The sequence below is a fragment of the Poecilia mexicana genome, unplaced genomic scaffold (assembly GCF_051168715.1).
Source record: "Poecilia mexicana isolate PSO_F unplaced genomic scaffold, ASM5116871v1 scaffold_14, whole genome shotgun sequence".
Classification (NCBI taxonomy): domain Eukaryota; kingdom Metazoa; phylum Chordata; class Actinopteri; order Cyprinodontiformes; family Poeciliidae; genus Poecilia; species Poecilia mexicana.
Window position 1 is genome coordinate 7,123,709 of NW_028263383.1, and position 14,273 is coordinate 7,137,981.

At 38.9% G+C, this 14,273-nt stretch overlaps 1 protein-coding gene across 1 annotated transcript; it reads left to right on the forward strand.

Annotated features, from left to right (window-relative positions):
• Positions 1–1,443: 1,443 nt before the first annotated feature.
• Positions 1,444–13,228, forward strand: sertm1 (serine rich and transmembrane domain containing 1). The gene is made up of 2 exons (XM_014994462.2): positions 1,444–1,715; positions 12,449–13,228. Exon 2 carries the CDS (start codon positions 12,454–12,456, stop codon positions 12,796–12,798), a length of 345 nt encoding a protein of 114 aa, XP_014849948.1. The 5' UTR covers positions 1,444–1,715; positions 12,449–12,453; the 3' UTR covers positions 12,799–13,228.
• Positions 13,229–14,273: the final 1,045 nt, after the last annotated feature.

Here is a 14,273-nt window from a genome sequence, read left to right on the forward strand (position 1 = left end):
AGAGGGAACAGGATGCCATTCTGTGTTTTCTGCCCACAAAGTGACATGGTTAATAATAGAATGATCTTTGTTTGGACAGCTGTGGAAAAGGCAGCAACAAAAGGTGTCAAAGATTCAGGTGAAATGTCTTGCAGAGTTTTCACTGCTATCTCACATATAAAGATATATTTTTAAAGAATTCATGTGGTGAATTGACACAGTGTTGGATATGAAAAAAAGACAAAAAAAAAATAAATAAATACCAGAACTTTAAGATGTGAGATGAGAGGAAAACTGAGACTGAGAAATGCTGGATGCGGTTTCTTCTTCTTGAGACCCCTGCTCGTTCGGGGTCTCATTTGAGGAGCTTTGTCTGCAGCTGAGTATTACTCACCATTTGGTCCTGTTTATGGATGCAGTTTTCTGACAACTTCACACAAACATGAAATGCCCAAAGTTCAGATGGGAGGATCCTTTTTCAGGACTGCTGTTAGTTTTGCAAACCATAAATCTGATCTCTGCAGCAGAGTGGGGGAAAGAAGACCATCACTGAAAGAAAGCCATAAGGTATACGTTCAACAGTTTGCCCTGAATCATGAGGCGGCTGTGTATGAAAGAAGGTGATCTGATCAGACGAGACTGAAATGTAGCACTTCAGTTGAACATAGCATTCTTACTGTGAAACAAAGTGTTTTTACAAAACAATAGAGAAGCTGTTCAGAGTTTGTGGGGAGATGAATAGAGTTAAATAGAGGTCAACCAAAGGCTTCAGAAGACTTAAGACTAGGGTAGACTTGGGCCATTCTTTAAGGAGAATACAGAACTTTGACGACTTGGTTTCAATCAATGTATATTCATGAGTTAGAATGGTTCACCAAGAGCCCAGATCTAAATTTTACTGAAAATCTGTGGCAAATTTTGAAAATGGATGTTCACAAAAGCTCTGCATCCAACCAGACTAAGCTTTACCTATTTTGCAAAGATGAATGGGAAAACAACTACAGTTTACAGATGTGTAAATCTGGTAGACACATACACCAAAATACTTACAACTGTAAAAACAGAGAGATGACTCGTGGTCTGAATGTGTGATACACATCTCTGATTTTTTTGGTCAAAAATGCAGAAAATTCTGTGTCACTTTCCTTCAGCTTAACGCTCATATAATATTTGGATAGTAAAGTAGTCCATCTTAGCCGCAGAACTTGACAAAGTGTGTAGAAGTTTGTAGCTGTCACATCAACAAACAGGAAAAAGGTCAAGGGGAGTGAATACTTGTGCAAGGCATCGTCTTTGCTTTGGGAAAACGAGCACAAACACAACACAGAGGAACATTTCACTGTTGGTGCAATCGTTATTGTAGGTGATGAGCTAGCAGAGAGGAGAGCGGGGAGGGTGGAGACAAGAGAGTCACAGGGAGAGGGGATGGGAGTAGAATGAGCACTAAACCGCCTCTTCTTCTCTCTCCAGCACTTCTCCAGGAGAAAATCAGCTTCACTACAGCCCCTGTTAGACAGGGCCATTTGTTTGTGTGTGTCCATTCATAGAGACGACCCACATTCGTCAGTGTCCTCTCCAGCTGTAGAGCCTGTCTGCACTGAATGACAGAGAGGGAGACTGGAAGAAACAGGGGAAATCTGTCGGGAGGCAGATCTAGTTTGCTCTGCTGCAAGCCTGAAGACAGGATGGATTTCTGCACAAAGTGAGCAAAGAGAAGCTAAACTGCACATAATAAGGTCTGTAACTTTTCTCTTTTTTTATCATCTGTCGTGAAATAATCCAGGCATTAAATGTGAAGTTTACAAACTGTTTGGTGAGAGGAAATATGAGCAAAGAAAGAGGCTAATTTATTATGCAAAAGGGGGTCGCTGGGGTTTCCAAACAAGAGTAGCAGTAGTTGTGGTGTCAGATGAGATGAGGGAGAAAACCAGGGAAGAAGATGAACCCTAATGGTTCCCCGAGTTGCTGGATCCAGTAAACAAGGTTAATATAAGTGAGGGGGAAAATATTTATATATGCATCTTTCCACCAACTTGGGGAAAAGAATACGCATTTAATGGGGCAGTGGAAGAGAGAAAAAAGTGGTGATGAGTGGGGCGATTGCATCCCCAGAGGGAGAGGAAGAAATGGAAGTATCCGTTTAGAGTAATGAGAACAAAACAAGGTTTTGTTTGTGTTTAAAATGTTGCATGACTCACCATGTGGACTATAATAAACAGAAAGTAAATGGGCTGCTCAAACTTAAAGTTGCGGTCACACTCCAAAGCATAAGGGGTAATTATCAGATATGAGAAGAATGTGTAAAAGTACGCTTCAACAGGAGGATGATACAAAACGCACACACACACATCAAAGCAATACAGCTCATTACCAACACTGACCACTGACCAAAAAAAAAAAAAAAAAAAAAAAAAGTCCAACACTTGCTATTCAGACAGATCACATACCTGACAGTCTGCGTGGGTCTCGGCTCATTTTACCTTGCTGCCGATTATCATAAGCATATAGCAGCTCCTTTCGTCCCAATTTGCGCCTTTTGAAATCTGCGCACTTTAATGCCCTGAATATCTGAGAGAATCAGATAACAGCCCCGCTTACAGAGGGGTTCGACCCCTGCTGCGGCTCTGAGTGCATTCAGGTGTGCTACCGGGAGATTGTGTCATTCACATGTTAAAAAAGGGGGGGAAAAAAGCAACGGATAAACTGCCAAGACTATTGTCTGCAGATCCCATCCAAAATCATCTGTTCATCTGAACCAGGAGCCCTGTTGGTTCTTTTTTGGCAATCCAAATTGGAGAGAAAGCCATTGTTATTTAACAAAAGAAAATGCATTAAGGCGTGTGATGCTGACTGAAGCATCACTTTTCTTTATACTTTGATCATCCCTGCATATCTCCGACCCCTGCGCGGGTTATCTGTGGAATTTGGGGCTGCAGGAGTCGTTTGGGATTCATGAGGTTGAGCCTGAGGTCTGTTTTCAGTTGATCTGGCTCAGAAGATGGCATGCTTAACATGGTTGGAATTCAGTCTACTTTTATCTCCTGCTTTTTAAGACGAATCCGCTATTTGAGCTGAAGCTGCAAATCTGCAAGGGAGGGAAAGTTTTTACATTTATTATAGGTGTAGTGAACATACGCACTGATTAGGAGCCTTCCCAGTATTTCTGCCTCAGGCTCAGTTTTTGTATTTTTATTTTTCAGCCGTGCAGTGGAAATACAGCATGAGAAAGTATGAACACACTCGCACGCACTCTGAGGAAATGGCCCAAATGCTGTGACATTTGGCCACATCTAGATCTCGTGAATTATTCATGCGTGAAAGATCTAACACCAGGCCAGATCAGACAGTGAGAATGGGCACCTCTGGGATGTTTGCAATTCAATAGATATTGGTCAGCCCTACAAGCATCGATTGTTACAATTAGAGTAATCTCAAGGGCTACTTTGTGTTGGAGATATACAAAAGTTTAATTAGACACAACCAGACAGACCATTTGCCTCTGACTTAACTGATATAAATACTACTAATAATAATACTAATAATAATAATAATAATAATAATAAAACATTAAGTGACAAATTAAAAAAAGAAATAAGGAGAAATGTCAATAAATGGATTAGTGTGATGGAGGTGTAACATAGAGATAAATTAAGTTTCTTAGCCTGTTTATGTTGAATTTTTTTTACTCAATCTTTGGTCAAGGTGTAGCTAGTGCAAGCCTTTACAAGCTACTTATGCTGTCATCTTAAATGATCACACTCATTTAAAATCAAAACACAACTTGCTGAAATTAAAATTATTGGGCAGCGTAACTCCTCGGCATTTCTTATTTCATCTTGTGGAAGAGGTTCAGGAAGTTTCTGTGAAAAAGAATGATTCTCCTTTTTTTCTTCTTTTTTTAAAGGATATTCCTGCAGGAAGAATATTAGAACGTTAACTTAAGCCGAGTAAGTATAAAGCAGTGACATTGAAGAAGATTACACAGAGATGGAGGGAAGAAATGAGAAGCGTACAGAAGACAGATTGAGAAAGTGGAGCGGAGGAAGCTATGCGGCATGAAGTCTCAAGAGGAGTTTTGGCTGAGTGTACTTCACTAGAGGATGGGGCTGTTTGAGGAGCCTGAGCAGATGAAAAAGAAGTTTGAGCATTAAGCGTCAGAGCTCACTGTACACACAGGCGTACGGGAGACCAAACATGCCAAAGTTTAAATCTACATAACTCCTGGAAGAGATTTTTCAAAGGTAGCCAAGCAAGTTTTGTGGACTTGATGGCAGCAAAATAGCTGACAAAAGAAGGTCTTTATGCGAATGAAAAGCAGGAGTACTGATGGGCTCCAGGCTGGGATATTTAATGCAACAAGAAAAAAAAATGGAAATCAGAAAGCTGACAACCCGAACTGACTAAAAATATGATGCGAAAAAAGCTTAACTTTTCTAGTGGACTAGATTTTCCTTTATGACTTGATTAAGAAGGATTGGAATTCAAGTCACAGAAGGTGAAGCCCAGGGATGTTTAATCTAAGGGAATGGTGTTCAATCAACTTATTTATTTCAACAGAGCAGCAGCAGCTTCAGAAGCTTCTGCTCCTGTAGGCAGGCCTTCACAAACTGAAGACACGCTGGTTTTCAAGACGCTGAAAGAGAAGTGCAAGAGCAGCAGAGATCAGAGTCAAAATATATTTTCCTTGTTAGACGTCCCTTCATCTGCTTGAGAGTCGGCATTTACCTTCAGCACTGGGTGAAGAAAGACCCGGAAGATGTCTTTGCCAATTTTACTGAAAAAAGATTTAACAAAGGTTAACAGACTCTTAAACATGAGGCATGTTTTTCTTTTATTTTCAAGTTGCTCTTTTAGAGAAGATTCTCAGGCTTTAGAAACATTATCAAACCTAAAATGAGTTCTGTTGCCGCATAACGAAAAGTGATTGAGGTAATTTTGAAAAGAGCTAAAAACTGTAATTCTGCTTGCACGCTCATGGATCTTTTAGAGCAAATGTCCTTCAACTTTCAAATGCATCTTATGTTCCAGCACATCTGAATCAAAAAAACGGCTCATTACCAGGCACCTACAGAACCTGGTGACACTCTGAGGAGGTAATTCAGACACTATTACCGCTATCATATCTAGTGCAAGCTGCGTATGGGATAAGAGATACTCCCTGTTTGCATACTTGACCTTCAGAATGACCCACAGTCTGAAGCAGTGAAAGTTGAATTCCTTTCCAAGTAAACACAGAGAAACATCTGAATACGCTGTAAACTTTGCTTTCAGCCTTTTGATCGTTGAGTGTCGAGCTGAAAATTTGCTAACTTGAGTCACCAGTTTCTCAGTCCATCAAGTGCAAACAGATGGATCCTCTTCTTTCTAATTTTACATCCATGTGTCCAAATAACCCTACTGCAACATGCCAAGGTAGACCTTTTGGGTTTTAAAAGGCATTTATGTCTATATTTGGAGACTAAAGGGAGAGTTGCTGGAGGAACACGCACTGGTTAGTCTTCTATCCAAGTCAGTTCTTTTTTTTTTGCATTTGATTTTTTCTTGAACTTCCTTTATGTCCAGAAACCTCAACCACATTCTGAAATGAAACAAAAACTCTGACCACATCCAATACAAACTGCAGATGGATTGTTCATTTTCCATTTTCTGACTTATTCTTCCTTTCTGTTTTGGCTCATAAAAGACTGATATTTTGCAAGAATAAAAGAAGCCTCCCACTCAAATGCCTTGCTTTGAAAATGGTGCTCAGGGTCACTCAAAATTATGTTCATCAAATATAATTAACAGGCTTTTTTATCATTGTCATCCCATGAGACCCGATTGAAAGACCATATTTCAGCTACTTGCAAAATCTGACGCTGGAGAAATATTTCATCTGGTATGAGTAAATGCCAGATGAAATACGGCATTTACTCATGCATATTTGAACAAATTATTTAAAATCATATACAAGTTTGTGAAACACACACACACACACTGTAAAACAGGCTGGCAATTCAAATTGGCAAGTTTTCACTCAAATCTCAAAAGACTAAAAACAATTAATTTGCAGTCAGTGGCTATACAAAAGCAAATCTTGCAGTGTATTAAAATGTTTCTCTGTTTATTTGGAAAAGACTTGAACTTTCACTGTGGGTCATTTTGAAGGTTAAGTATGAAAACAGGGAGCAGCTCTGATCCCTTTTACAGCTTCCACTTGATGTGATAGCAGTAGTAGCTTAAAGGCTGCAAACTAATAGCACATATTTCCTTCTTTAAGAGTCAGGGCCGTGTAGGTACAGTATGACGAGCCTCTCTGGTTTGACTGAAAATAGAGATATTTGAAGATGCTGTACGCAGTGTTTTCATTAGTTTACATTAACGATGCCCTGAGAAACCAGCTTGGGACGATAATTGTCTGATTTTCATTTTGATATCCCTCTCGACAGTGATCAGCCGCTGGGGATTCTTTTTCCAATAAATGAACCAGGTCTTGCTGACAACAAGGATAGTTTTAAAAAGCTTCTTAAGAGGAAACTGCATCACAGAAACATATCAACTGTTCATTCAGGCTTTTACACAGAGATAGATTTTGTTGGCCGTTTTAAACTTATTGTAATGAGATCCCTAAGAGAAACTGTTGAAATGACCACAGTTTTCTCTAATTTTACAAACATTTCATTGCCCTTTTCCCACTAGAAAAGGGCAATTCTAAGACAGCTGTTTCAAAGACAGTTATTATTCTCATGTGACAAATTTGCCTCAAAGGAGACAAACTTGGTTGTTTTGTGAAAATGATGGACAGTCATGGTGTGGAAAGGACTGGCATTTATTCTTTCTAAAAAGACAGCCCTGTTTTGAATATGTTTGACAAGCTTATTGAAACAAAAGCAATATCTTTATGCTATATATTTTAGCTTTTTACTTATGAGGTTAAAATATACTTTTTAACTCAATGTAATCATAGTGTAAGCTAACAGCAGTCTATGCTGGAACTTAGATGTAAAAAAATGCATCGAACCCAACTTGACAGTGTTCTTGGTAGACCTGCTAATTGTTGTGCTCAGTAATCAGGCTAACTACTAATAGCAATACAAGCTAATAACATTGTTTACTTCTGAATTTTATACTTTTATCCAATGTAACACTACGATCACTAAAATTAGCTGCATGAACCTGTGTGAGTTAAAGATTGAAAGAAATACAAAGTCCAGGTGGCTCATATGCTTTTAAAGCAGCTGTCACTAAGTTTTATGTACAAGGCAGCCATAATGGATTTTAGAATTGAGGGTTGGTAAGAAATCTTAGACATTCGTAGTTTAAACTGCAACTTCAAAGGGTGACTTTCTGTTAATGTTGCCAACTGAGGTCGTAGAAATACCATATTTTAAAAATTACGTTTACAAACGGTTCTTTAGTCAGAGTGGAGAAAAATATTTTCAAACACTACTGCTTTAAAACCTCTGCGTGGTACAAAGACTACTTAAAACGTATTTAGGGGTACTTGCTGAAAATCATGTAAGGTTATATATAAGTAATGCTATCTGGGACAATTGTGCCAGCTGCTAATATTAAACGCTAATGATAGCTTAAAGTGCAAATTCAAAATCAAAGTGAATAAAATCCTGATTACAGGAACGGGTCTCACGGAAAGAGAGTGTCATTGCTTTTGTTACTTATGTAAAACAATTAATCTCTCATTGCAGCAGTTTGACTAAAAACATATTAGATGCTGTAAATTCCAACTCAAAGCTTTTTGTGAGAAGATCAAAATGTTACTAAATTGCACATATTAGAATTTTGTCTCTAATCCCCTTGGTGCATTTCTTCTTGGGAAACAACATGGTTTAGTTTCTTTTATTGTAGCTGAAACAGAAGGGAGACGAACAACAGCCAGATCGCTCTCTGAGGGTCATACACCTTTAAGAAAAAGAAGACAGCAGTTACCCAGAAGACAGAATAACAACTGAGTCTTGCAGACTGCAGCGAAACACTGATCTTTTGTCTGATGCAAGGTTCCTCTTCAAGGAGCAATTTAACTCCCATCTTCACTCAAGCACTCACTCCTTCCTTGAAATTCGGGAGTAGAGAGCAAGTTATGTCACAGATTTGATTTATAGATTTGAAGGTGATACACAGTAAAGAGGAAAAAAAATATATAAAAATGACTCAACTTTTCTCTCAGTGTCCTCATGTACCCTACCTTGCAGTTCCTGCTTTTCCTTGGGAAATTAAAACCAGCGGTATTTACGGTGCGTAGGCAGGCGTGTGAATGCACGTCTAACCTCTTCAGCCTCTCTGGGACTGTACGGCTTGCCCTCTTAAAGTAGATTAGCTTGAAAAAGAACCGTGCGTACGTCGTTGCCTGGATACAAAAAGCATCATCAGGCACAATTATCAGCCTCTTCAGTGCACAATAAACAAGCTTCATCACTGATTTGACAACAACGCATCATGTAGGACCCTCAGCGTATGCAGAGCAGCAAAGAGGGGTGTGGAAAGAAGGTGAGGGCAAAGGTTGAGACCTTGGAAAGGTATCAAAGGAGACGCTTTGATAAAGAAATATAGGGTATACTTCAAAAGTAGATGGACAAATCCATTTATGAACAAAATGCCACATTCTGGCTGTAAATCATGAGAAACAAACTATGCAAACAAATGATTGGCCCAGTTTGATAATGGGGACCATTTGGTAAAGAAAACAAGAGCATGGACAAAAGAGCGCCCAGTCGAAAAAAGAAACAAGGCAACCCAACTCATCCATCCTCATTATGCTGTGTGCCTGCCCGAAGCTACTTTGGGCTTCAAATTAAAGAGAGTAGAGTTCTTGTCAAATACACGACCCAGAGAAAAATAGATGAAAGGAACTGAAAAAAAAAAAAAGCCTAAAATAAAGCAGTTTGGGGACAGGGAGGTTCACTTAAACTTTCTGCAAGTTTTCTTCCACATGAGGCTGGTGATGCTCACAGATCCTTTCTATAATCTCCTATAAGTGTATTCAAAAGGCTTCATAAGCCATTTGATGAAATTGCCAAACTCGGGGGAGCGACAATAATAGATGATATGACTCTGTGCAAAATTTAGCATAAAAGGGCCAATGATAATATAACAGAGCTGGTAGTTAGGTATTTTTTCATGGATTCGCTCTTGCCCATCTTTTCACCTTCTGTCTAAAACAAGGGTTTTAACTACCATCTCGTTTGGTTGGAAAGAGTAGGTTGTGTCACAGTTACTCAGCTTATTGTTTCAGGTGGATCCAGTTATCACAAAACATACACGTGTAAACATGGTGTTTTGTTTTCAACGAGAAACACATTTCTATATTACATCAAGGTTTGCTTCTTTGTAATCTTGCTTAAAATAAACGTTAATTTCACTGTAGTCACATAATGCCCAACGGCACAATTTAGAAAAGCAAATGTGTATATAATTTTTGAGAACATTTATTCACATTTAAAAAGTACTTTTACACAGTGGTACTTTGCTTAATAACCAACAGTTCCAGTAAAATAGATTTAAGTGAGTCCCATTAAAATGATATTTTATATTTTTAATGTTAATGAAAATGTTTAGAATGTAAGACCTGCTTTGAGGAGGAGCTCTGGGTAAATAGGCAGTGATTTGTGAGAGCAAACATTTAGTGACTGTAAAGTGTGAGCTCCTATGTTTATCTGGGGCTTCTGTTGACAACTCTGCTACGAAATTATCTCTTGCCTTCTGATTGTATCCTGCTTCTCTCACTCAAATTTCCTCTGCCTGTTGGTTTTATTTGCAAGGTAGGGTTTGTCTTCTCTTCTGCTTTCTGATTATTTTTTCAGTCCCTTGGTAACAATTCCAACAAATAGAAGGATTTTGTGTGACTGGGGTGAACTTGTTTTAGTTACAAAGTTCCCTCCAGGTTACCTAGTTAAGCTAATTAAACAATGACAACCACTGGCACTTATGCATGTGAACATGACCTTTACATGCAGCATCGTACTGCAGTATAACAATATTGACTTAACCTAATATTCCAGGTTGCTAATATTGGAAGTCGTAGTTACATTGTCGTCTATGTTATTGCTTAAATTCCTCAGAACTGTTGGCACTTTACCATTTTTGTAGAAATCCTTCTTTTTTTTCTTATAGAACATTAGAGAATTTTATGGAATACAGGTATCACAATGTATCATGTGTTATTAATGCATTTTAGAAAAGGTCTTTAAAGAAAATGTTACAGTTAAACCTAATCAATGGGTATTTGGACTCCAGATTGACAAAACAGCTCATTTCAACAGACCAGTTGGGAACCCTATGAATGCCGTAAATGGAAATGTGTCTGAGAAACTCAGGATTTATTTGTGCAGTCATTAACATGATAACATGTTCCAAAAATAACCTTTTTAAAGGTTATCAAGTCTTGTATTATGCGTGTTGAGAAGCTCAAGCTCACACCAACTCTTATGACCAATGTAGTGAAAGTCACTTTGCAATACTAATGTAATCAACATGATTTGAATATATATTCCTCAAACTAAATAGCAGGTAACGTGTTGGTGCGTGTGTACTCAGCTTTTAGCAGTCCAAAGGTAATTAACACCCACCTGCAATTAATGATGCTGATTGCTAATGCTTCTAGTAAACAACCAGATTTGTATCTTGCATGTTAATCCAGAACTTAATCTAGTTTCTGATTTAGACACGAATTTAAAAGTCTGATTATACATTTTCCAGTGTCATTCTCCCAACTCAGAGCATCAATATTTATAAAAACAATTGGTAACAACTCTAGCCATCAGAAATTGGAAACCTTTCTAAAATGCATTTAGTGTTTTAGTGTTTTTTTTCTTTTCTATTTGCTACCTTTCCCTTCTGCACATAAATATTGAAAATGCTCCGTTAATGGGGGCCCACACACGCAGTTAATGTAGTTCAAACGGCTTGTGGAGAGCAAAAATATATTTCACCACTCTCCGCTGAATGTCATGCAAGTGGCCAGGAATGGAGGCTATATGGGCCAATGCTGGAAATGAATAATGAAATGGGGGAGAGAGAGGAAAATAAAGGGGGTGAGGGGGACTTAGCTGACAGATAAGAGCAAAGTGAACGCACACACCAGTGCAAGATGAAAAGTGTGTGCTGACCTTTTGCTTTCATTCTTGTCATGGTCATTTATTCCTCCCTTTGAAGTGTCTCTCTCCTCCCTGTCATAGATCAAGTCAAGACACAAGAGCGCCGTGAACCAAATACAAATCAGCCTCTCTCTCTCTCTCCTCTAACAGATGTCTCCTTGGTCCTCGCTCGGTTCTGAGCAGTGATTTGTGATGGAACATTACGAACAGTATTAATACACAGAGGAGGAAGGTTGCCGCTCGGTTGTCATTGTGAAAGCTGATTATGAGGGTTTAATTTCATCAGATAATGCCTTCATTTATGAGGAGACACTGCTGGAGGCAAGAGGTCTGACAGGCTTTCAATGTTACAAGCACTCCCCCTGCTGTTCATTAAAATAGTGGGGGAAGAATGGTTCTTCACTGAAGTAGGTGTATACGGTTGAAAAAAGTTATTATTCATTTTAGTTTCTGTTGTTTGTAGACAGGAGTTTTGGGTTTTTGATCTTTAACCATGTTCTTTTTAAAATACGTAGTTTTACACAAAGCATAGACGTTTATAGTTTTTTTCTGTTTCACAACATGAAATAAAAATGTGGAAATTGTATTAATCTTAATAATTTTCTCCATCAAATGTGTTTTTCATCAGCAATAATTTAATACACTTCAACCTACGACGCTTACAAATTTCTATGAATGTTAATGAGATTTTAAGTGATTAAACAATCCATAGATTTATATAATTTCCAATTAGATGGAAAAAGGATATACGACTTTCTAAAGGTTTTGCAGATAATCTGAAAAGTTTACAGCTTTGCACATGAAGACACTAAAATTTTCTCCTTCTTCTTTTGCAAAATAGCTCAAGCTGTATTAAACTGAGAGGAGTGTCTGCGACCCAAATTTTCAGTTGGGTTTAGGTTGTTGTCCTGCCAGGTGAATCTCTGCTAGTATCAAGTCTTTCACAACATATTCATATTGTATCTCACCAGCCTTCTTTTTCCTGCTTATGAAAAGCATCCCCAACTCATGATGTTACCACAGTTCTTCAGAGTGGGCTGTGGATTATCAGATGTTTTGCATCCATCCACAGATACTCAGGTTCCTCAGTTTTCCTGAATTTCATCTCATGTTAACTCAGGCTTGAAGGAAAACATTTTTACTAAGTTTTGTGTAGTGCAAATTCTGAAGTGAAGGAGAAATCTGCATTTCATACAAGTAAAGATTAATTGGAAGTTAGACAAGAATATTAGTGAAAGCTCTTTTGTCAGCAATATCAGACATTGTGAGAAAGAAAGCCTTGAGGTCGTTTAAATAATTAATGCTGGACTCTTTTGAGTTGCTGCTGCTTGGCAACACAAAATCATCTCTCTTTCTTTCCCTCCATGTCAAAATGTCAGCCAGAATGTCGGGAATGGACGTCCTGCTGGTGGACAACAACAAGACCGGAGTCACCCCGATAGACAATGGGACTTTTCTCCGTTTCTCCCCGACGTCTGCCTCCACGTCGGCGGCTGCCTCGTCTCCAGGAGGTCGCCAGGGCAACGTCTACGTCTACGTGTGGCTCTTCCTCGGGCTGCTGGTGTTCCTGCTGACGCTGCTCATCATCTCCCTCCACAGGCTGAAGAACATCATCTCATCGTCTTCCTCGGTCCCCGACTGCAGCAGCGAGGGAGGGAGCTCCTTCACCAACATGGAGATCTGCAGCATCTCCTCTCAGAGGTCCACCATCTCTGTGCTCTCCACCTGATCAAGCTCGCAGCGAGCAGACTCGTGTATAAATCCGACGTTTTCTCTTTACAGGCTGAGGATGCATGCAAAACAAACAAATAAACCAACAAGAGAAACTCCACAAGACCAGCTGATGGAATTTCCTCCCATGCATGCATATTTTAATCCTGGCGGTTCAGTGACTCTGAAGTCTATATGCAATCTGCATAGCTACCACAGCGGTTACAAGGGTTAAAAGTCAACATATCCTGCTAAACTGACTTGAACAACAAAAAATGAACCTGGTGAATTCTTTCCCATTGCAGGGAAAACACAAAGTGAAAGACAATTATCCTTTTGTGTTGACTTTTTCTGTCTTTAGAAGCTTTGTTAATCATATCCTGATGATATCTGTAGATTACGCTGCCAAACCCAGCATTCTAAAATATTAAACATCTGAACTTTGTAAACAGGATTGTGCATCTGTGGCAAATACTTTGAATTCACACTAAGACAACATATCACCCAGTACTGTGACAACAAGGAGGCGACACAGAGGAGAACATTTACAGAACAGAACAGGTCAAAAGTAGCAAAAACTACAGGATGAATTTCTGGCCTTGATAGTCAGATCTACCTGCGATACCTCCTGCCTCCTGTCAGCTCCCGCAGAGCCTGATGCCAGTCTACAACGAACCTGAAGCACAAGGTTTCTCACCACCTGTCAACCCTCATCCGTACTCCAGGATGACAACCCGGCACAGGTCGTTTCCCCTGTTCAGCAAGTCAAAGAACTGTTTGGCTAGTTTGGCACAGTTGAAAAGAAAAAAAAAGAGAGAGAGACATGGTTCTAGTTGAGGGTGGTGGAAATATAAAGCACATTCATCTGAGGACTAGAGCTGAAGTGGATAGGTGGGATCTGGATAACCGGATAAACATGGCATATCTTCAGCCTGGTTTTGAAAGAAAAAAACAACAACATGAAAATCACAACAGCGCTCAGGCAAATGTGTAGAAATCTTTAGAAGATATTTAATTTTTTATTGCAGTCGCATAATCTGACTGAAGAATTTAGAAAAGAATCCAAAGTTTAATTTCAGTATTTATTCAGTGAGGAACCAAATCCCAGGTTTCATAATTGCTGCATACAATACTAACAAACATCTTCTGCCAACAGGACAGCCTGTGGCTTTTTCCACCAGATCATTATTTAAAACGTCCTGGTATTTCAAAGAGATCATGATGCAGCCAAACAAGATTCCCGAAACCTTTGAATGAGATCATACAGAGCCGCAACATCACAGATCTTCAAACTGTACTTAACGCTGGGCGAGAAGTGGACACACGGTTAATCTTTTCGTCAATCCCATCTGTAATGTTTGTTTAAAAGGATCTTTATATCCTGATTGATTTACAAATCAGAATGTGATTTGTCCTGATCAAATCATATCCAAAAATTTATTTAAATTTCAAAATTTAAATTTAAAGACATTTTTCCTATTGATGTTGGTTACC

Bases quoted from the DNA above. Each gene is read 5' to 3' on its own strand.
- sertm1 (XM_014994462.2), top strand. From the start codon at position 12,454: ATGTCGGGAATGGACGTCCTGCTGGTGGACAACAACAAGACCGGAGTC.